The sequence below is a fragment of the Hemicordylus capensis genome, chromosome 16 (genome assembly GCF_027244095.1).
Source record: "Hemicordylus capensis ecotype Gifberg chromosome 16, rHemCap1.1.pri, whole genome shotgun sequence".
Lineage (NCBI taxonomy): Eukaryota > Metazoa > Chordata > Lepidosauria > Squamata > Cordylidae > Hemicordylus > Hemicordylus capensis.
Window position 1 is genome coordinate 15,353,584 of NC_069672.1, and position 20,061 is coordinate 15,373,644.

Sequence of the window (20,061 nt, forward strand, 5' to 3'; positions counted from 1 at the left end):
TGTCAGTGTAAGTTTGTTTATTTTTATTTTTTAACTGTCTTTACAAGTGCTTAAATACCCGACATGTTCTCCCGGAAGGCAAAGTAGTGACACCGAAAGAGACTCCTCAACCCTGCTTCTTTTTTAAAAAAATAAATAAATACACTAACTGGGCTCAGAGGAGGGAGGGCAGTCTTGACGCAGGTGAGAACAGGTTGTCCCGGTCTGCTCCGAGGAATGCCCTGCCATCATGGCAGTTCTTGGCAAGAGAGACTACAGAGCCACCGCTCACATCAGTAGCTACTTAGAGAAGGTATTCCGCGGCTGGGAAGCATTTTAGAATGCAACTCCCTGCGAGGGGACGTCCCGAGGGAGACCAGAAGGGGTCTAGCTGCCTTTAAGGTCAGGGGTTCTCAACCTTGGGTCCCCAGCTGCTGCTGGACTACAACTCCCAACGTCCACAGTATTGCAGCAGGGGGTGATGGGAGTCGCAGTCTAACAACCGCTGGAGACCCAAGGTTGAGAACCCCCCTGGTCCAACAGAAGTGGGGACTTGTAACAGAACTGGAAGAGGGTCAGATTCAAGGACCTTGATGCTCAGGTCTTTGGGATTGGGAGAGCAGGGGGCCCACTCACTGGAAGGCAACGGGGAGGGACAGCCAGAGGCACGCTCTAGGAGTGTGGGCTGCGTCTGCTCTGCCTCGCATGCCGAAGTTGAAGGTGCTTCTGGCCAGATGTGCAGGGGACAGGACGGCACCAGGGCTGCCTCAGGGCTCCGCCAGCGGAGAGTTCATCAGCTCGTGCATGTCCTCCAGCACCTGCCAGAGGCAGTTGTCCAGGGGGAACTCGTTGTCCACCAGGTTGACCAAGTAGTAGTTGTCATGGATGTACTGGATGATCATGCGGGAAGGGGACTCCTCTTCGTAGAGCTTGGCCCACTGCTCGATCCACAGGGCAAAGGCCTCGTCCTGGGGCACAGGGACAGAGGAAGCCGGGTTACTGCAAGGCACTGCCGTCTTGGCTAGTTGACTGTTGGCACAAATGCTGCGGGTGCAAGCCTTCTGGAAGTTCTGGATCTTGGAGTCAGCCCACCCCCCACCCCCCCGCAAATTTAGGAGCCGGAGAACAGACAAAATTACTGGACTCACTGGCAAACACTGCAGAGGCAAGGTAAACAGGTTTTCGGACTACAACTCCCACAATCCTGAGCCACAGTGGCCAATAGCCAGGGATTATGGGAGTTGTAGGCCAACATCTGCAGGAGGGCCAAAGTTGAGCAAAGGGAGTAAAGCACCACCTAGCTCAGGACTGACTGCACAGACTGGCAGCGGCTTCTCCAAGGTTCCAGGCAGGAGCTTCTCCCCGCCCTGCCTGCAGATGCTGCTGCCAGGGACTGAATCTGGGACCTCCTGCAGGCCAAGAAGACACGCTCCTCCTGAACGATGCCTGGGTCTCCCCCAGTAATCTCCCTTGTCCAGACGCCACTGGGGGAAAGTCCTCAGCGCCTCCCTCTTACCTTCCAGTACATGAAGCTAACCGGATCCACGACCGTCGGCTGAATGATCTCCCTGCCGGGGAAGATGCCCCACGTCACAGCATTCGGCTGCATTTCGTGGGCGTTGGTGATGTTATCGCCCTGCCGGGTGGAAATAAAAGAGGAGGACTCAAAGCAACTCATGTTCCCCCCTTTGCTCGCTTCTCCCCAGGGCCGCGGCAGTCTGTCCCTGCAGGCGAGGTGTGTCCAAACACGACTCTCTCTCTCTCTCTCAATCCTAGCTGGGGGGCGGTCAGGTGCTGGGCGACTCGGGCCTGCAAGACCCCAACCGCCTCCACCTAAATGTCCTCAGCCGCAGGCTGAACAGAAGCCAAGCGTTCTCCAAAGCTCAGAACGGGGGGAAGCGAGGGTGTCTGGGCGAAGCTACGGCCGAATTACTGCCCAGGCTAGAAGGCAGAGAAAAGAGGCTCAGTGAACTGGGGCCGATTCTCACCGGGCACTGGGCAAGAGACACTCGGTCGCGACAGTTAGCAGGACAGTTAGTGGCTGGAAGGGTGAGCTCGGATCAGAAGGATGGGTCTCCGGGTCAAGGCACCGCTGCCCCTTGAGACGCTAAAGGTGGCTAAGGAGGGGGAAGGAAGAATAGGACTACCCACTGCAATGGTTCCACCTCCTTCCCATCTCTCGGGGTGCAGACCGGGTCCAAAGTCCCAACGAGCAGGCATCCGCTCAGATGGTGCCAGCTGCCGCAACTGGATGGTGAACTAGAGAACTTGCTCTGTCAAAATTGCATTCCTTCCTCCTGCTGCGAGCCTAAATCTGCACATCCTGGACCCGTTTTTCTGTTTGCTGCCACACGGTAGGAGGTCATACCTTGACGTTGACAATGTGGTAATTCACTCGCTGGCCGTATTTCTTCAGGACTGTCTGGAGGGCTTTGACATTCTCGTTGGAGGTGAAGAACTCCAGGTAAGCCTAGAAGGGGTCAAGAGGAAACATGAGACCAGAGATCTCTTGGTGATGGGGGGGACAAGAGAGGAGAGCTGGCCTTGTGGTTGCAAGCATGACATGTCCCCTTAGCTAAGCAAGATCTGCCTTGGTTGCATATGAATGGGTGACTAGAAGTGTGAGCACTGGGAGATATTCCCCTCAGCAGGGGATGGAGCCGCTTTGGGAAGAGCAGAAGGTTCCAAGTTCCCTCCCTGGCAGAATCTCCAAGATAGGCTGAGAGAGATTCCTGCCTGCAACCTTGGAGAAGCTGCTGCCAGTCTGTGCAGAAAATACTGAGCTGGATAGACCAATGGTCTGACTCGGTATATGGCAGCTTCCTATGTTCCTATGAGAACTCCGGTGGGTGCATAAAGTGCAATCCTGAGCCAACAACAGATACACAGAAGTATGGAAGAAAAGCAACTTAAACAGCAAAGTCAATAAACTCTGCAACCCAAGATTCTGTGACATTGCCACATAAAGCTCCAACACATGCGGCAGCCTTAATCTCCCCAGATTACATTATCACCAACAACTGCTGTGGAGGAGCGTCACTAGGATTAGTTTGCATACTTGGGAGATTTTGGACAGAAATGGTGAGGCCTGCACTGTTCGCATTGCAAGGCCTTTTGACCCCGCTGTTTGACGACGTCTGCATGCACACTAACCACAAGAAAGGAAACTATCTACATATTTTCCCATAAAGCTAAGGTCAATTTTGACTCCTGGCGCCCACAGAGCCCTGTAGTTGTCTTTGGCAGAATACAGGAGGGGTTTACCATTGCCTCCTCCCTCTCAGTATGAGATGGTTCCTTTCAGCATCTTCCTATCTCGCTGCTGCCCAGTATAGGAGTTTCCCATAGTCATACCAGCATACATACCAGCGGGGATTCGAACCGGCAACCTCTGGCTTGCTAATCAAGTCATTTCCCCGCTGCCCCATTAGGTGGCTTCCTCCTTAAGAGGGGGAACTTATGTCTGGTTTCTAAAACACAGGCAGGTTTGCAGAAAATAACCAGAGAGAAATGTGTGGCATCTTGGGCGTGATGGATGAGATAATAAACCAGAGCAAAGCTATTTGTAAAGCCGAGGAAATGATGATGATTTCCTTGGCAAAAACAACCCCGCTGCCCTCTGCCTCCTATGAAGAATTGACAGCATGCATATCTAAAACCGGTATTTCATATTTCTCAAAAGGCAGCTACAGTTTTCGGGCCCCATATCTGATCTTCCTAGATTGAAAAACAACAACGATGAATATCATTCACGACTTAACAGGACATTTCATAGGTATTGATCCAACACCGCGTGGAGAACAGCAATTTGGGTACGGTGCAAAATCTATGCCCAGTGGCAAAGATGTTGATGAGGAGACACCCCCTCACCCCTGCAGGACTGGTATCAGCAGTAGCTAATAGTCCACATGGCCACAGCCTGCCTCTAGGTTATAACACTAGAACCAGGGATCATCCCATGAAATTGATTGCTGGGAAATTTAGGACCAACCAATGGAAGTCCTTTTAATTTTTATTTATTTTTATTTTAAAAAACTGAGTTTTACCCACTGCTTCCTGGAATGAAAAACATGGGATAAATAGAAGTCTGTAAAAGCTACACTTCTTCGTCGCGATCAACTTCTCTTTTAAGTTGATTATTTCCCTAACATATGGCGGGATGGGAGCGAAATGGATGGACGGCCTGTGTTGAGGAGCAAGGAGGGGCAGGTTCATCGTGGGGGGTGCATTTAAACGGTGGTGCCTGCAGCGGGTCCCAATGGACTCGTAATGAGGGCTTTGAAATTCACAGACTTGCTCCTTGTGCGAGAAACCCCCCTGCAGTCCTGCTAATACCCTTTGATCTCCGCCCTTTGGAAGCAGCTGGCCCTGAAGATCACTCTCCCCCCCTGGGCGTCCACCACCAGTACTCCCCTCCAAGGCGTGCGCACATGAGCGCACTCACTTTTTTTATTTTAATCTCCGCTCCGTTAATTTTAGACCCCCCCCTCAGGTTGAATCAAAAAGGCCCTACTCTGAATGCTCGTGTGCATATACTGCATTTATTATTATTATTATTATTATTATGGGTTATTACATTTTAAATAGAGATTATATTTATATTTTCTGCGCTTTTGTGTATTGTTTTAATTTTTGAGACCTGCGCCTTTTTAAAATTATGCATTGTTTAAATTATACTGTGAACCACTCTGAGATTATTCTGTGGAAAAGCAGTGCATAAAATTGAATAAAATAAATACTGCTGTCCAGAGCAGAACTCATTCTTCATACAGATGAGAGCGAATTAGAACACACACTGCTCCCCATCTCCACGATGGCTTGGCAGTTGTGCTGCGCATGTTACTTACACACACACACACACACACACACACACACACCCCTGCCTCAGAAACCTGCAGGTGGGTGGGGGGCACCCCCCCGCAAAGCATGAAAATGGGGAGCTGCCTTCTACCGAGTCAGACCCTGGTTCCGTCTAGCCCACACGGGCTGGCAGCGGCTTCTCCAAGGTTGCAGACTTGGAAAAGGGTTAGGGTGACACTTCAATTTGATTTTTTTTTTAAAAGCCATTCAATTTCTAGAAGTGCCGGAGGAATTCAGTCTCTCTTTAAAAACCACGTTGTTCCCGGTCCCCACAGAGCTTGCTGGGGACGGCTTGCAGTATTTTAAAAGGCTAAATACATACATTGACCGGAATTAAGAAGTCTCGGGTAAACACACACACACACACGCTCTCCCTACCTTCTGGAAGACATAGCCTCCCTCGGGCCCCCAACCCACAATGGGGTCCGTGGACGGCTTGCCGTTGATGCTCGGCTGCGAGTTGATGGTGAGGATCCCCCTGCGGTTCACCTTGGCCAGCTCGTCCTTCATGAGGTTGGTCTCGGGAGCCAGTGGATCGTCATTCCAAGGCAGGCAGGTCACCTGCAGGGAGAGCAGAGAGTCCATTCAAGATCCTGACACACACACACACCCCACACCCCCTCTCTATGAACTCAAATTCCTTGGCCAGCCTCACTCCCTGCTCAGCCATCCACTGCCCAAACGTCTCCGCTTCTAGAGGCCAGAACCCAACTCAGCAACATGTGGAGCAACCAGGAGGAGAGCTGGCCTTGTGGTAGCGAGTGTGAGCTGGCCCCTTTGCCAAGCAGGGCCCGCCCTGGTTTGCATTTGAATGGGAGACTCCATGCGAGCGCTGGTAGATACTCCCCTGCTCTGCGAGGAAAATCTGAACGCTTGCAGGCAGGCAGGGTTCAAGTTCCTTCCCGGGAAGCATCTCCAAGATAGGGCTGAAAGAGGGAGACTCCTGCCTAAAACCTTGGAGGAGCTGCTGCCAGCCTGGGTAGGCAATCCGGAGCTAGATGGACCAAGGGTCTGACTCAGTATATGGCAGCTTCCTATGTCCCTATGTAGAGTATCATTTTTGGAGAGGAGAGCTGGTCTTGTAGTAGCAAGCATGACTTGTCTCCTTAGCTAAGCAGGGTCTGCCCTGGTTGCATATGAAGCCGCTGCCAGCTTGGGTAGGCAATACTTAGCTAGTTGGGCCAAGGGTCTGACTCGGTAGAAGGCCGCTTCCTGTGTGCTGCCTTCCCCTTCCGTAAGAAAAGCCCTGCTGGATCAGGCGAAAGACCCACCCAGTCCAGCAGCTGGCTTCACACAGTGGCCCACCGGCTGCACCTGGGAAGCCCACGAACAGGGGGAAGAGGGCAATCACCCCGTCCTGTTTCGAGCACCTGGTGTTGACTGGCACACCACCTCCGATTCCACTGAAAATGTAAAACTGCCCGGGCTAGTAGCAGCTGATAGCCCTATCCTCCATGAATCTAAGTCTACATTGGAGGACATCGCCACATCCGACGGCAGCAAATTCCACCGCTTAGACCTAATCCAAGAGCCCAGCCTGACAAATTAACTGGGTTCTTAAGAATGAATGCTCAGGATCTCCCACACGCCTCTTCCGCAGGAAGCTCTCACCTTCTGACCATCCTTGTTGGGTTCTCCAACTATGTAACACCTGAACACTTCAAAGACACTCTCCTCGCTGGTCAGCTCTTCACCCCACATCTTCAGGAGCTCATCCCGGGGCGATTTGCTCTTCAGGTAAAAAAGGTAATAGTCTTTGAGCTCCCCAAAGGCTGGCGAGGACGAGTTGCCCCTGAGAATTTGCGGGGGTGAGAAAAGGGACACATTAGTGTAAGCAGACAGGCCCCAAGCGTTCCCAGATGCAAACAGGAACACTCCCTCTGTGCTGTCATCTTAAGTTGGTGCTTTTATGCACAAAGCTAGGAGGTTATCTGAATCCCATGAGGCAGGGAGTTCCACAGCCTGGGCACCATCAATGAAAAAAGGTCCATCTCATAACCCCACGTTCGGCACTTCAGAAGGAGAAAAGATAAGAAGCAGGACCTCAAAGCATTCAAGCCAGTTCACACAGGAGGGTGGCGGCCCTTTCAGTATCCAGCTCCCAACCATTTAGGAGTTTAAATGCCGAGAGTACTGGGAAAAAACAATTTCGTTGGGACCAAATTATTTTAACTACTTCTAACCCCCGTTTAAATGCGATCATGGCGATTCTTCCTCGTGGTGTGGTTTTTATTTAGTGCCATCCCGATTCATTTACAAAGAACGAGAGCACAGGTCCCTGCCCCGAGGCACTTACAATTCAGGAAAAAAATAGCACAAAAGAGATCACTGAAGGAGGAGATGGAAATGCAGGCAAGGTGAGGATTTGGCAAGGGCAAAGAGGAACAATATGAGATCATTTCTGTTACACTAGCATATTGGCACTAGAGTATTGCATCAAAAACGTCACGGAAAGGGTGGGTTTGGTGTCCGTACGCTCAACGGAATTTGTAAGCTCCCTTGAAGGCCATGATAGGCAGAGCAGAAGTTTTTGAACACACACAAATCAGGGAATGTAAAATTCCCATTTTCTGCAAGGACTTCTTTCCTAGTGCTTTCTTCATGTACACTTCATGGCTGCTTTGCAGATGCCCCATCACCGCAGACTCACCAGCGACCGTTGGGGAACTCGTCCCATTCCTGAGTTCGGTAGATGTAGCTCTTTGGCCTGGAGGCCCAGAAGATGGGCCGGACGTCTTCCACTCGCCGTTTGGGGTGAGCACTGAGAGCCCAGGGAAGGGGGCGCCTGTGGAGGGAGAAGAAGATTTAAACGCTTGCATATCTCTATTATTATTATTATTATTATTATTATTATTATTATTATTATTATTATTATTATTATTATTATTATTTTAACATTTATATCCCGCTCTTCCTCCAAGGAGCCCAGAGCGGTGTACTACATACTTGAGTTTCTCTTTCACAACAACCCTGTGAAGTAGGTGAGGCTGAGAGAGAAGGGACTGGCCCAGAGTCACCCAGCATGTCTCATGGCTGGATGGGGATTTGAACTCGGGTCTCCCCGGTCCTAGTCCAGCACTCTAACCACTACACCACGCTGGCACCACATGAGCCAAACAAATATGCTTCCCTCCCTATATTAAAACCGGAGCGAGGCTTCACCTTGCTTATAAAGCTTTATTTCGTGGGCAGATCACACTCCAAGGAACCCACCCCTGTGTTTCTCACCTCCTGATTAGGAGGAGGAAAACTCAGAGCTGTGACCAGAGCAGAGAGTCAGCAGAATTAGTCCGCAGTCAGAGGAGGCTGCCTTCTTGCGTCTCTGCACTGGGAATATTGAATAACCCCTGCCTGGAGCCTTGCAGAGTCGCCGGCAGTTGGAACAGACAAGGAGAAAGGATAGTCTCTCTTCCGGGGCTCACCTAGGGTCCTCTTTCCAGAGCCCCAAACGTTTCAGCACCTCCACGGTGGCCACTTCCCGGTTCAGGGTGTAGAAGTGGATGCCGTGGACCAAGCCGCTGTCCAGCAGTTCTCGGCACATGGTCACCGCCAGCTCGATGCCGTAGTTCCGAATCGCCGCGTCGTTGTCCTTGATGGGCTCAATCACGTCTGTGATCTCCGGAGGCACCTCCAGCTTGGAGAGTTTCACCAGCTGGCGCAGAGAATGATAGCCCTGCATCGGAGGAGGAGGAAGAGGAGGAGGAGAAGGGAGGAGACAACAAGGAGCGGGGAATAGTGGTCCCATATTAGGCCCCCAAACCACTCAACTGGCCACTTGAATATTGGTCACATTCAGGGCTCCCTATAATGGGGATTCCCCGCTGTCGACTACACCTCCCAACATAGCTCTCCGTTTTTAGCTTTTTGTTAATAATTTCTCCTTTGAAACTTTTTTTAAAAATTGTAATTTTAAATGTGGTTTCAGCCTGGTCTTTATTTATCTACTTTATTAATGCTTTGAGCCGCCCCAAGCAGTAGGCGTACTGGAGGGGCAAGGTATACATGTTTTAACACATCGTCATGATCCAAAGCCAAAGGGTATTGCAGCAGGGTATGCTGGGAGTCGTAGTCAATAAAATTTCTGAATCCCTGTTACAGGGATTATTTCTGGAGTGCTATCTGGAAATGCAGCCAGAGACAGAATGAATGAACGACTTTATTACGATCAAAGATCAGACATAAACACAACACATTACAGAACATTCAAATAAATAATCTACCTATCTATTCAGATAATAAATCTTTGCACCAACAAAGGAAATGCTTTATGGTAAGATCTAAAGGGTAGAAATGAATTGCTGGCAGATTTTAACAGCGGGCACACAAAATTTAGCAACCTTGTGTGTAATAGACGATTTCTTGTCTGCAAGGAAAAGTGTGACGTAAAATTCGTCAGTTTGGCCGGGATAATGTAAAAGCAAGAGAGTGATAAGACTACGTCGCCTGTCATTATAAAAGGAACAATATAGCAACACGTGGTGGGCAGATTCAACCTCACCCGAACCACAAGGGCTGATCCAAATCGCCAGGGGAATTCTCAGAGATTTCCCATAAAAAACTGCCGATGGTAAGGCACCATATCTTGCTCGAAAGGAACACTCTCTGACGGTTGGGGCAGCCAGAGATTGAGGCTGGGGCCTTCTGCATGCAGAGCAAGTGCTCTGGGAAGGTCTCGCAGACTGGGCTCACATGGAGTCGGCCATCCAGAAGCAAACCAGGGCAGACCCTGCTTAGCAAAGGGGGCCATTCCCGCTGACGGCCTGCGACCTTCAGCATGCAACGTGGGGATTCTTCCACTGAACGAGGGCCCCCGTTGACTTGCCACAGACAACTGACAGGTTTCAAGGCCTTTTTAAGGACACCGAATTGTTTTCCGGATCGTGTCAGGCACTGAAGATTCCAGTCTGTAGGAGCCAATAATGGCGGGCCAGACTAGGGTAGCTGTTTTCAAAGACAACGTACCTCCGTGATCAGACGCCGTCTCAGTGTCTGGGCGGCGGGAGGCCTCCCAGCTCAGCCTAAGCAGCCTCACCTGTATGGGAAATATCCCCGGCACAACGGGACAGGTGATGCCCATGGCCTGGCAGTCCTTCAGGAACTTGAGGAAGGTTTCCGACCGGAAGAAAAGCTGTGTGATGATGAAATCTGCTCCAGCCGACACTTTCTCCTTCAGGTGCTTCAAGTCCTCTTCATAGCTCTCTGCCTCAGGGTGGCCTTTGGGGTAACCTTCGAGGTCAGTGAGAGAGAGGAGGAAGTTTAGGAAGAAGATAGGAAGCTGCCATATACCGAGTCAGACCCTTGGTCCGTCTAGCTCAGGATTGTCTACCCAGACTGGCAGCAGCTTCTCCAAGGTTACAGGTAGAGGTCTGTCCCAGCCCTATCTTGGAGATGCTGCTAGGGAGGGAACTTGGAACCTTTTGCTCTTCCCAGAGTGGCTCCATCCCCTGAGGGGAATCTCTTCCAGTGCTCACACTTCTAGTCTCCCATTCATATGCAACCAAGGCAGACCCAGCTTAGCTAAGGGCACAAGTCATACTTGCTACCACAAGACCAGCTCTCCTCTCTTTAACACAGTGTACAGTTTGACCTTATAAGCTGCCATATACTGAGTCAGACCATTGGTCCATCTAGCTCAGTATTGTCTTCACGGACTGGCAGCAGCTTCTCCAAGGTTGCAGGCAGGAGTCTCTCTCAGCCCTATCTTGGAGATGCTGCCAGGGAGGGAACTGGGAACCTAGATGCTCTTCCCAGAGCGGCTCCATCCCCTGAGGGGAATCTCTTCCAGGGCTCACACTTCTAGTCTCCCATTCATATGCAACCAAGGCAGACCCAGCTTAGCTAAGGGCACAAGTCATGCTTGCTGCCATGAGACCAGCTCTCCGCTCCTCTCTGTCAGCTTGCCGTGGAGCTGAGAGAATATTGCCCTTCCTACCTCTTTTCCCAGTTTTAAAAAAGTTGCTTTTTGTCCACAGGCAGTCTTCACAATTAGGTTGTTACGTGATTAAGCTGGTATGGGGATTAAGCAGACTTATATTTACAGTCCGAAGGGCTAGAACGGTGCTCTCTGCCCTGAAAAGCTATTTCTGCAGGACTGCAGTGGGGAGGGGTGCTGGTCTTTTGGGAGCGAGCAGGGAAATCCCCATCGCTCAAGGGAAATCCCCTTTGCTAAGCAGGGTCTGCCTTGGTCTGCATTTGAAAGAGTGACTGTATGTGGAACCCGGCAAGATATTCCCCTTACCGGGTGGAGCCACAGCAAAATGGAAATGCATCTGCCTGCCTGGCACAAGGTCCTGGGTTCAATTTCTGGCAGCATCTCTAGGTATGCCTGGGAAAGACAGCTGCCTGAAACCTTGGGAGAGTCGCTGCCGGTCAGTGCAGACAACACTGAGCTAGACGGACGAACGACCCGGCTCTGCAGACGGCAGCTTCCCACAGAGCTCACACACAGCCCAGCTTGGCTTCCTCACCCGCCACGCAGATGTCGAAGTAATCGTCGAACTCGGAACGGATGTGCTTCACCAAGTCAGCTGCATAGTTAAACCCCTCTCCTTCTCCTTGCCACTCTTCACCAAGGGGATCTGAATGGGGAGGAAGAGCATGCATCCGTTACCTTTTAGCTTGTAACCTCCTCTCAGGTAGGGATGTACAAAAAAACAAAAACAAAACCGGTTTCCCCAGTTTGGTTCAAATCCGAACTGGGCTCGAGCCGAACTGGGAAAGTTCCGTTTTGGCACCCCTGAACGAGGGCCCCAGCTTCAAGCTGGTTCGGACTCAGTTTGGGGTGCCAGGAAAGTTTATTTGTTTTATAAAAATGGAGGAATCACCACCTCCGAGGCCCTCAGGGGGTGCTGCTGGCGGCTGTGGGCAAGGGGGTCTCCTCCGGTTCGGCCTCCCCTGGGCCATTTTGGCCCTTTCTGATGTGGCAGTGGCTATTTTGGAGGCCGCCATGCACGCACCTGGCCATTTGCATGGCTGGGTCATGACCCGGCCAAGGCACATGCTCAGCAGACTCCAAAAAGGCCACTACCATGTCAGAAAGGGCCAGAATGCCCCCCAAATGGGCTGAAACAGCCCGGGGGAGACCAGCAGGGGAACCGGAGACCCCCCCTGCAGCCACACATCCCGAGGCCGAACACACACAAAGAAAAGGTTAATTAAAAACAAAACTGTAGAACTCCCGAGTTGGCCTCGGGAGGGTGGGGGCGTTGGCTCGACCTGGAGCCGAACCGGGCCAGATCCGGCTTGGTGTAGAACCGGCTCGAGGGCGAGCTGGTTCACACAGCCCTATCCACAGGAGAGCAAGGGGGCAGCTCACCTCCGCGTAACGCCATGATGTTCTTCAGCCCCAGCCGCTTGGCCTTCTGCAGGTGCGCCGTGATCTCCTCCTTGGTCTGCTTGCAGCAGGTCATGTGCAGGATGGTCTCCAGGCCGCAGTAGTTGAGGGCGGTGCTGGCGATCGTCATGGAGGAGGTCTCCTTATTGGAGCCCGGGTCGCCCGCCGGGTGCCAGGTGACGTCGATGAAGAGCGGGCCCCCTGCCCCCATGCGGTCGAACCTGCAGGATTTGGCCCAAATGCGGAGGAACACATTAATATAGGGCTGTGGCACTGCGGTCCAGGACATTGGACGGTCAAAAGGTGCCCCAGGTGAGCCCAAGGAGGAATCCTAAGAACTGTGGTTTCAAACTGAGGCTACCAGTGTGATAGCCAGGTGAGCTGGGGCACAAGAGCAGAGCAGATTTGATGAACCTAGAGTCCGGCTGCACAACTTCAGCCCTCCTGCAGACGCTGGACTACAAACCCCATCATCCCCAACTACAGGCCACTGTGGCTGAGGAGGGCGGGAGACATTTTATTGATCTATTATTTATAAATATGTAAACCGCTTGGGGAGCTTTTTGTTGAGAAGCGGGATATAAATATTGCTCTCATGGTGTGCGACCCTGACTTAGTTGTGCGAATTGGCATGCCCTGAGTTCGAATCCTGCCCCTTGCAGGCTGCTATCTGCCAACAAATTAAGCCGCCCTTCCTCAGCCTCCGGTAGCGAGTTCTGCTGGTTTAATTTAACTTAATTGCACTGCAGCATCTGGTGTTCTTCCTCTGTGGTTTTCTGCCCAGGTTGGTCTGTAGATGATTGACTGGCTGGCGATTAAGATAACTGCTGCTTTTATCTATAGTGTTGGTACAATTGGGTGGTTCTAGTCTATCTTGCTGCTCTCTGAAGGAATTTTGGTGCAAGTTCAAGTGACCCTGAACGACATTTGGCAGGAAGGTGGCCCACACATCATTTAAAGCAGGGCTGATCAACTACAGCCCTCCTGCAGATGCTAGCATCTCCAAGAGAGGGCTGAGAGAGATTCCTGCCGGCAGCCTTGGAAAAGCCGCTGCCAGTCTGTGTAGTCAGTACTGAGCTAGATAGACCAGTGGTCTGACTCAGGATATGGCAGCTTCCTCTGTTCCTATCTATCAGAGAGGCGTACCAGGACGTCACATCCCTCACTGCAGGTTATACTAGGTTATACTAGGTCACAGGCCTTCCCCCTTTCTACTGTTCATTGACAGTCCAATTCAACTGGCCAACGGCAACACCTTCAAATAGCACCCCCGGCCTCTCACCACCCTCCTTCCCCAACTCCCGGCAGCAGCTCCATCACCTGGAGATGAGGTTGACAGCCCCACTGGCCGTCCGCGGGGGGAAGAACTCCAGGGAAAACCACTTGTCCCCTGACTCGTGCCGCCGCCGCATTTTCTCGCACAGGCGGTCATGGCGCTCGGCGTCTAGGATGGGGGTGGAGCACCTGGAGCTGTCCTTGGAGCTCTCGCCGCCACTGCTGCTGCCACCACCGCTGTCGAACCTGGTGCTGGCGTTCCCGTTGCCAATGATGGCGACCCCTTGGCCGACGCCGTAGGCCTCGTTGACCATGATGAGTGACCTGGAAGCACCAAGGCGGGAGGGAGTGAAGTCAGCAAGCAGGATATGCCATGGCAGTCATCACTCGCCTCACGAAAGGGTCAGCCCAGTCCCCTCCACCTTTCTGTTCTGCACACTCAAATGCAGCCACCAAAGTCACTTTGCCCAGGACAATTTCGACAGATGACTGCAAAAGTCACAGCAAGCCTAGGGATATTTACAGAAAGAGCTATTCTTGATGGAAAGTCTGAGGGTTGCCAGTTGACGGCGCAGTGCCAGTGACCAAGTGGGGCTGGATTTTGACCCCTCCTGCCTCTACAGGCCTGCGCCCTAAGCTCTTGCTTTACGGAGCTGTGCCCAAGAGTCCCCAGTGAGAGTTCCTTGTTCAACTGAGATTACAACCCACAGCTGAGCCTGGGCTGCAGAGAGACCCACGATTTAACGAGATCCACTGCATTCGACTGCCCCCCACATGTATTTGGCCAACAAAAAGAGAGGCCTGTACTCCCAACTGGAGAGATTCAGGGCCAATATGGTGCAATTAATACGCAAACCCCAACCTACTGCTGGGGCGTTCAACGGCGGGGGAATTCATTCAGCAGTTAGCCACGCAGGAAATGGCACCCCCTGGCAATGTAGCGTCGGTCCAGAAGCGATCCAGAAGCTCCGTCTCCAAACACACACAGCGGATCAGCCCCGCTTCGTACAGAAGAGGAGGGACATCCAGCCCACAACTCTTGCAGGGCTGACACGGGTGAACTGCAAGCCAGACACTTCTGCACTGCTGCCTCTTCCCTGGGCTCTCTCTCTTCTTCCTTGGGCATGCATGGAAGGGGCACAATTATCGACCTTTCCCCAGGATGCTTTTCTGTTCCCCAGCGGTGGCAAGCGAAGGAAGGGGGTTAAAAACAGAGCCCTCTCCAGAGAGGAGCTGGAAAACCGAGAGCACAGTCAGGGAAGCCAACGGCCACTACTACTTGCCTTCCGGCGTGATCCTTTTTTGCAATGGTCCACTGGAGCCTGGAATGCTTCTCCAGCTGGGCAGAGTGCCGAGGGCCCTCCAGTTCTTATTCCTCCCGGTGGCCACACCGTGCGCTCCAGGGAGGCCAACCCTCCCTGACCTCCCGGGGACTTTGAATGAGCTGGCAAGCTAGTAGCAGCCTGTCTCCAAGATGGACCCGGCCAGCAGCTGCGGCTGCCTCCACCACCGTCTGTCTGCAAACAGCAGTGCCCCGGGGAACTCCACTTGGGTTCATGTGCACGTGCGCGCGTGCACACAGCGCCACACACGGTTGCTAGGTACACACACACACTCAGGCAGCCGCTCCTCCAATCAGACCAGCCTCACCTGCAGATGCCCTGCCAATCAGCAGCATGCCCCGGCATGCCCTCCAACCAGAGGCAGAGTTCTCCATCCTCTCCGCCAATGGCCAACAAGCCCATGCAAAGAACAGCCCACCGGCCATTCCGTCTAGTGTCTGCCTGGCCGTCTGTTCTGTGTGTCCCAATATTTACAAGGGCTGTTTGGCCGAGGTTCTCCCTTTAATGCTTTTTAATCCAGCCAGCCTTGGGGATAAAAATAGACAGTCAAAGTCTCCTTACCCTGAACTCCATGTAAACACGCTGAGGTTGGGCAGGAGAGAGAGAGACTGTTTTTTTAATTATGCAGCACGCTCATTGAAACGGTTGGTCCCCAAACTACCATTTCCCTAAAAACCAAAAAGGGTCTGCCCGTTTTAATTCAGGAAATGGCTCGGCCAGCCACATTGATGCTGGCCCTTTTAAAGCCCTTTTAAAGCCATCCAAGCTGGTGGCCATCGGCACATCCCATGGCAAAGAATTCCATAGATTAATTATGCGCTGTGTGGAAAAGTACTTCCTCTTGTCACTCCTAAATTTTCCGACCTTCACTTTCATGGGATGACCCCTGGTTCTAATGGGGTGTTGTGTGTGTGTGTGTGTGCGCGTGCGAGAGAGAGAGAAATTCCTCTCTGTTCACCTTCTCCACTCCATGCATAATTTTATATATTTTGATCATGTCTCCCCTTAGTTGCCTCTTTTCCAAAGCAAAGAGCCCCAGATGCTGTAGCCTGGCCTCATAAGGAAGGTGCTCGAGGCCCCTGATCATCTTGGGTGCCCTCTTCTCTACCTTTTCTAGTTCTACCATCTCCTTCTCAAGATATGGTGACCAAAGCTCTATGCAGTACTCCAGAGGTGGCCCCACCACAGATTTGCATAAGGTCATTATGATATTAGCATTTTCATTTTCAATCCCCTTCCTAATTATATTTCCAAATTCCTACAATTCAGCCATGCATAGGAATGCATTACGGGGCGGGGGGGGGGAATCCATTAGCCCACCCCACCAGTTTCTTCTCATAACTGCCAACTCTAACTGGAATGTGGTTAACTGTTCAGCGTGGGCATTAAAGAAGAGACACCGATTCTCCAAAACCTGGAGAGGTTTCAAAACCAGAAGCCAGCACTGAGAAGCAGATGAGGACTGCATGCTGAGTGGTGAATTGTCTTGCTAGGGTCCTGTCAGTTTCCAGTGTTGAGTCAATTTCCCCAACAAGCCCTCAACTTTTTGAGAACAGAAAACCAGGTATTTGTGCTCCCGATGACTCTTTGGGGAAGGGAGCACACAGCTTGGATACAAGAGTTTCAGGAGAGCCCTGTTAAATTATAGCAGAGATCCCTCTAGACCAGAATCATGTTTTCTACAACAGCCAACCAGATGCCAATAAAATGCCCACAGGAGGAAAAATGAAAAAGAAACCTGATTTGGAGTGCATCCCAATAAAATGCCCACAAGCAGCACTTGTTAGAACCATGCTTCATCTTTCTATGGAGGTCCTCTTTTAGCTATCATGACCAGCAACAGCAGCAAATAGACTTTGAATCTGCCTAATCCCTTTTGAAGCTGTATAAAGCAGTGCACTCCGCCACTGCATCTTGTGGCAGTGAGTTCCACTGCCTAATATATATAAAATGCAATAAATAAATAAAATAATTGCACATAGTACAGTCTTGAACCTATTGCACTCTGGATGACCCCTCAGTTTCAGTCTTCTGAAAGAAGGAGAAAAGCATTCCTTTCTCTCCAAATGGATAGTTTTATAACCCTCTTTCATACCTTCCTTATTTAGTAGTCTTGCTTTTCCCCCCTGAACAAAACAGTTCTGTTTTTCCTGCGAACTAAATGGGTACCCAGGAACATTGCTTGCACTACCCCTTTAGGAGAAAATACACGTGGACACACACACACTGGCATAACATAGTAAAGCAATCAGATCCACTGTGCCAAGCGTCGAGTTGGCATCCCTTCAAAGGGCAGGGACAAGTACTGTACTAGGAGCGGTAAAAGTAAACCACTGGCTTCGCCTTAACTAACCCCTGGCAATCAGATTTCACTCCTGCTGGTGCTTTCACTACAGCTCAGGATTAAGTATGTCAAGGAGAGAGGTTTATGGAGCCTCCTGACCGAAGCTCCCTCCAGCTGGCAAAAATAAAGTGGTTCTCCTGCCAAGGAGAGCTGGGCACCTTTTGCGGCAACAGAGATCGGAATTTGGCTCGATTGCAACTGGAGGAAAAATCCAGCTCAGACCCCAAAAGGTAGCAACTAGCAAGTGGCTCTGTTAAGAGACCGGAGAAAACCAGATAGGGTGTCTTCCTTCCGCGAGCATGGAGCGAACTCTGAAGACCGAAGAAGGTTGGGGGTGGGGGTCATCATTCAAGCAAACAGTACCCCCTAAGAGAAGGGCTCTCAAATTGGGTCCCCAGGCGCTGTCACACTACAACTCCCATCACCCCCTGCCACATGGCATGGGGCAATGGGAGTTGTAGTACAACACACCACCCAGAGATCTGCATTTGAGAACCCCAAATGGTATACATGGGTTGCCTTTGTTCATTAGAACTACCTTTTCTGGACCAGACCAGATCTTTATCTCATCCAGTGAATTATTCCTATTTGAGGAGGCTTTTCCTTTCCTTTGCAACTATTATTAGGACAGATTTTGAACATTAATTTTCAAGTTATCAGATGCTGAAAATAATCCATGAGCCCCGAGGAAGAAAAATTGGTATCAAGCAACAAAATTTGATGAAAATCCACACACATATACAGACATACATACGGAGAGATAGAATGTATATTTAATCCAAGTACATTTCCCAAAAGAAGGTTAAAAGAAGACTGTATCAAAGAGGAAACTGATTTAAGGAGATAAATATTTATGGAGCAAGAAATACTTATGTAGAGAGGAAACGCACAGGGTGGCAAAAAGAAGAAAACGGACGTGTTACTTAATAAGGACAAATCTTTTTTTGGGGGGGGAGAATAAAAATAAAAATTCTTTCATTTTTTTTTAAATTTGAGTGGCTAGGTTAAAGGTATGAGAGATCACTTTTTAAGAGGGGTGGACCCACCCGGGATCCCACCCCTTCTCACTGGGAGGAATTACGATCCCCGTTTCCGTTGCCCTGAACCACGTGGAGAATTAAAGCGTGCTCCTTTTAGGTCCCCCCTCCCCCCCCCCCAAGTGGTCTCTTCCGCCTATAATAAATCCCTCTTCGGACTCCGGGGTCTCCCCCGCTCTTCTTTCCCGGCCTCCCCCACTTCCCTCCGGGCTCTCTGCCAGTTGGACCCTCCCGCGCGCTCCCGCACCTCCGCGCTCACTCACCTTTCGTCGGGCGTGCCCCCTTCCTCGAGTTTCTCTCCTTTCTTGTCCTGCGTGAGGGGGAGGGCGCGCGCCCACGCGCACCGCTCCATTCCGCGGCGGCGAGCGCCTCGCTCTGCTTCGCCGCCGCCTCGGGCTCCGCCCCGCCCACATCCATACTGACGCGATCGCTTGGCTACGCCCCGCTCCCTTTAAGCCGGCTTGTTTGCCCGCTTCCAAAATGGCGGCACTGTCGGCCAGCTCCCAAAACCAGAATGGAAGCCCACGCCCTTCGTTTTCGTTGCCTGGATACCGACAGAGCGTCCTCTTGACTCTCTGCTGCCCCCCACGCCCACTTTTAAAATTAAAGTATTCCCTCGTGTATGCTGTTGTAGACAGAATTTTAAATTTGTTACATTCATGAAATCAATATTAACATGCATATCAAATGCATTTGCTTATAGTAATATTTATAATACATTCACTGCCAACAAATAAATTCACTTATTAATAGGATTTTCCATCTTGGACTACAATACCCATCACCCCCAGCCACAATGCCCTTCTAGGGATGGATGGGAGCAACAACACCTGGGGACCCACTGTTAGAGAACCCCTAAAATATATGCATACTATAAGTGGATACGCTCTTTAAAAATAAGTATATTCACTGACAATAATTGTTTTCAGTTCAAGTATAACTGTATATAAGTGAATGCGCTTTATCAGTGAATAAAACGGAGAAGCCTTAGCAGCAGCTAGTAGTCACATCTTGAGGAGAGGTCGATCAAGGGCTACTAGTTGGAGGGCTGTGGGCCACCTCCAGCCACAAAGGCAGGATGCCTCTGAGTACCAGTTGCAGGGGAGCAACAGCAGGAGAGGGCATGCCCTCAACTGCCTGTGGCTTCCAGCAGCATCTGGTGGGCCACTGTGGACTAGATGGGCTTCCAACAGGATGCTGGACTAGATGGGCTTCCTTGGGCCTGATCCAGCAGGGCTGCTCTTATGTTCTTAACGGTGAAGCTGAACCTCCATGTGCAGGCACAGACTACTTCTAAGCCACAGATACCGGACATATGTTAGAGCTCTTGCACCTCAAATGTTCATGCGTCCGCCATCTTGGATCAGGGTGGACGACGTCATCACAGACTACACCACTGAGGTGTCCCTGTGTGTCACTCACGGCAACTGTACCCAATTTGGCTCAAATCCGTTAGACTGTCCACAAGTTAGTGCACTTGCACCTCAAAGGTTTACGTGTCAACCATCGTGAATGGCGTGGATGACATTGTCACAATCTACACCGCTGAGGTGTCCCTGGAGCTGCAGCAAATTTGGTTCAAATCAGTTAAGTAGCTCTCAAATTAGCCCACTTGCACCTGGAAAGTTTATGATGACATCATCGCAAACTATGCCAATGAGGTGGGGCTGGGCTTGGCCTGACCCAGCATTTTATGAGCTTAGCCGCCAGAACAAGTGAGATCTAGCAACATGGTTAGTCTTCTTCGCAAGGCTGCTGTAACGCCCCTGCACAAGTGAGCATGGGACTTTGAGACTGCCACCTTTGCTCCATTCCCATCATGGCTTATCAATTCTCCCAGGGCTGTCTTCCACCAGCAACCGCCTCTATCTCTTTAAGGCGGGGGGGTGG

At 51.1% G+C, this 20,061-nt stretch overlaps 1 protein-coding gene across 4 annotated transcripts; it reads right to left on the minus strand.

The window, feature by feature from the left end:
• On the minus strand, window positions 1–18,574 carry MTHFR (methylenetetrahydrofolate reductase). 4 transcript variants are annotated; one of them, XR_008312660.1, is made up of 13 exons: window positions 18,435–18,574; window positions 13,493–13,771; window positions 12,155–12,393; window positions 11,307–11,417; window positions 9,872–10,065; window positions 8,262–8,512; window positions 7,490–7,624; window positions 6,451–6,631; window positions 5,218–5,400; window positions 2,348–2,449; window positions 1,496–1,615; window positions 521–947; window positions 1–397 (listed from the first exon to the last, which is right to left on the minus strand). XR_008312660.1 is itself a non-coding variant. In XM_053281289.1 (12 exons), exons 1-12 carry the CDS (start codon window positions 18,521–18,523, stop codon window positions 747–749), a joined length of 2,085 nt encoding a protein of 694 aa, XP_053137264.1. In that variant the 5' UTR covers window positions 18,524–18,574; the 3' UTR covers window positions 1–746. The 4 variants fall into 4 exon arrangements, 3 of the variants coding, with proteins under 3 accessions (XP_053137264.1, XP_053137265.1, XP_053137266.1); XM_053281289.1 differs by having other exon boundaries at window positions 1–947; XM_053281290.1 differs by lacking the exon at window positions 18,435–18,574 and adding an exon at window positions 14,731–15,010 and having other exon boundaries at window positions 1–947.
• Window positions 18,575–20,061: the final 1,487 nt, after the last annotated feature.

What these genes read in the sequence shown, in the direction of transcription:
- MTHFR (XM_053281289.1), bottom strand. Translation starts at nt 18,523, where the DNA reads ATGGAGCGGTGCGCGTGGGCGCGCGCCCTCCCCCTCACGCAGGACAAG. An exon ending in GAGTTCCCCAACGGTCGCTG is followed by an intron (nt 6,632 to 7,489) that starts GTGAGTCTGCGG and finishes GCAAATTCTCAG; the next exon opens with GGGCAACTCGTCCTCGCCAG. An exon ending in ACCACATTGTCAACGTCAAG is followed by an intron (nt 1,616 to 2,347) that starts GTATGACCTCCT and finishes TCCACCCGGCAG; the next exon opens with GGCGATAACATCACCAACGC.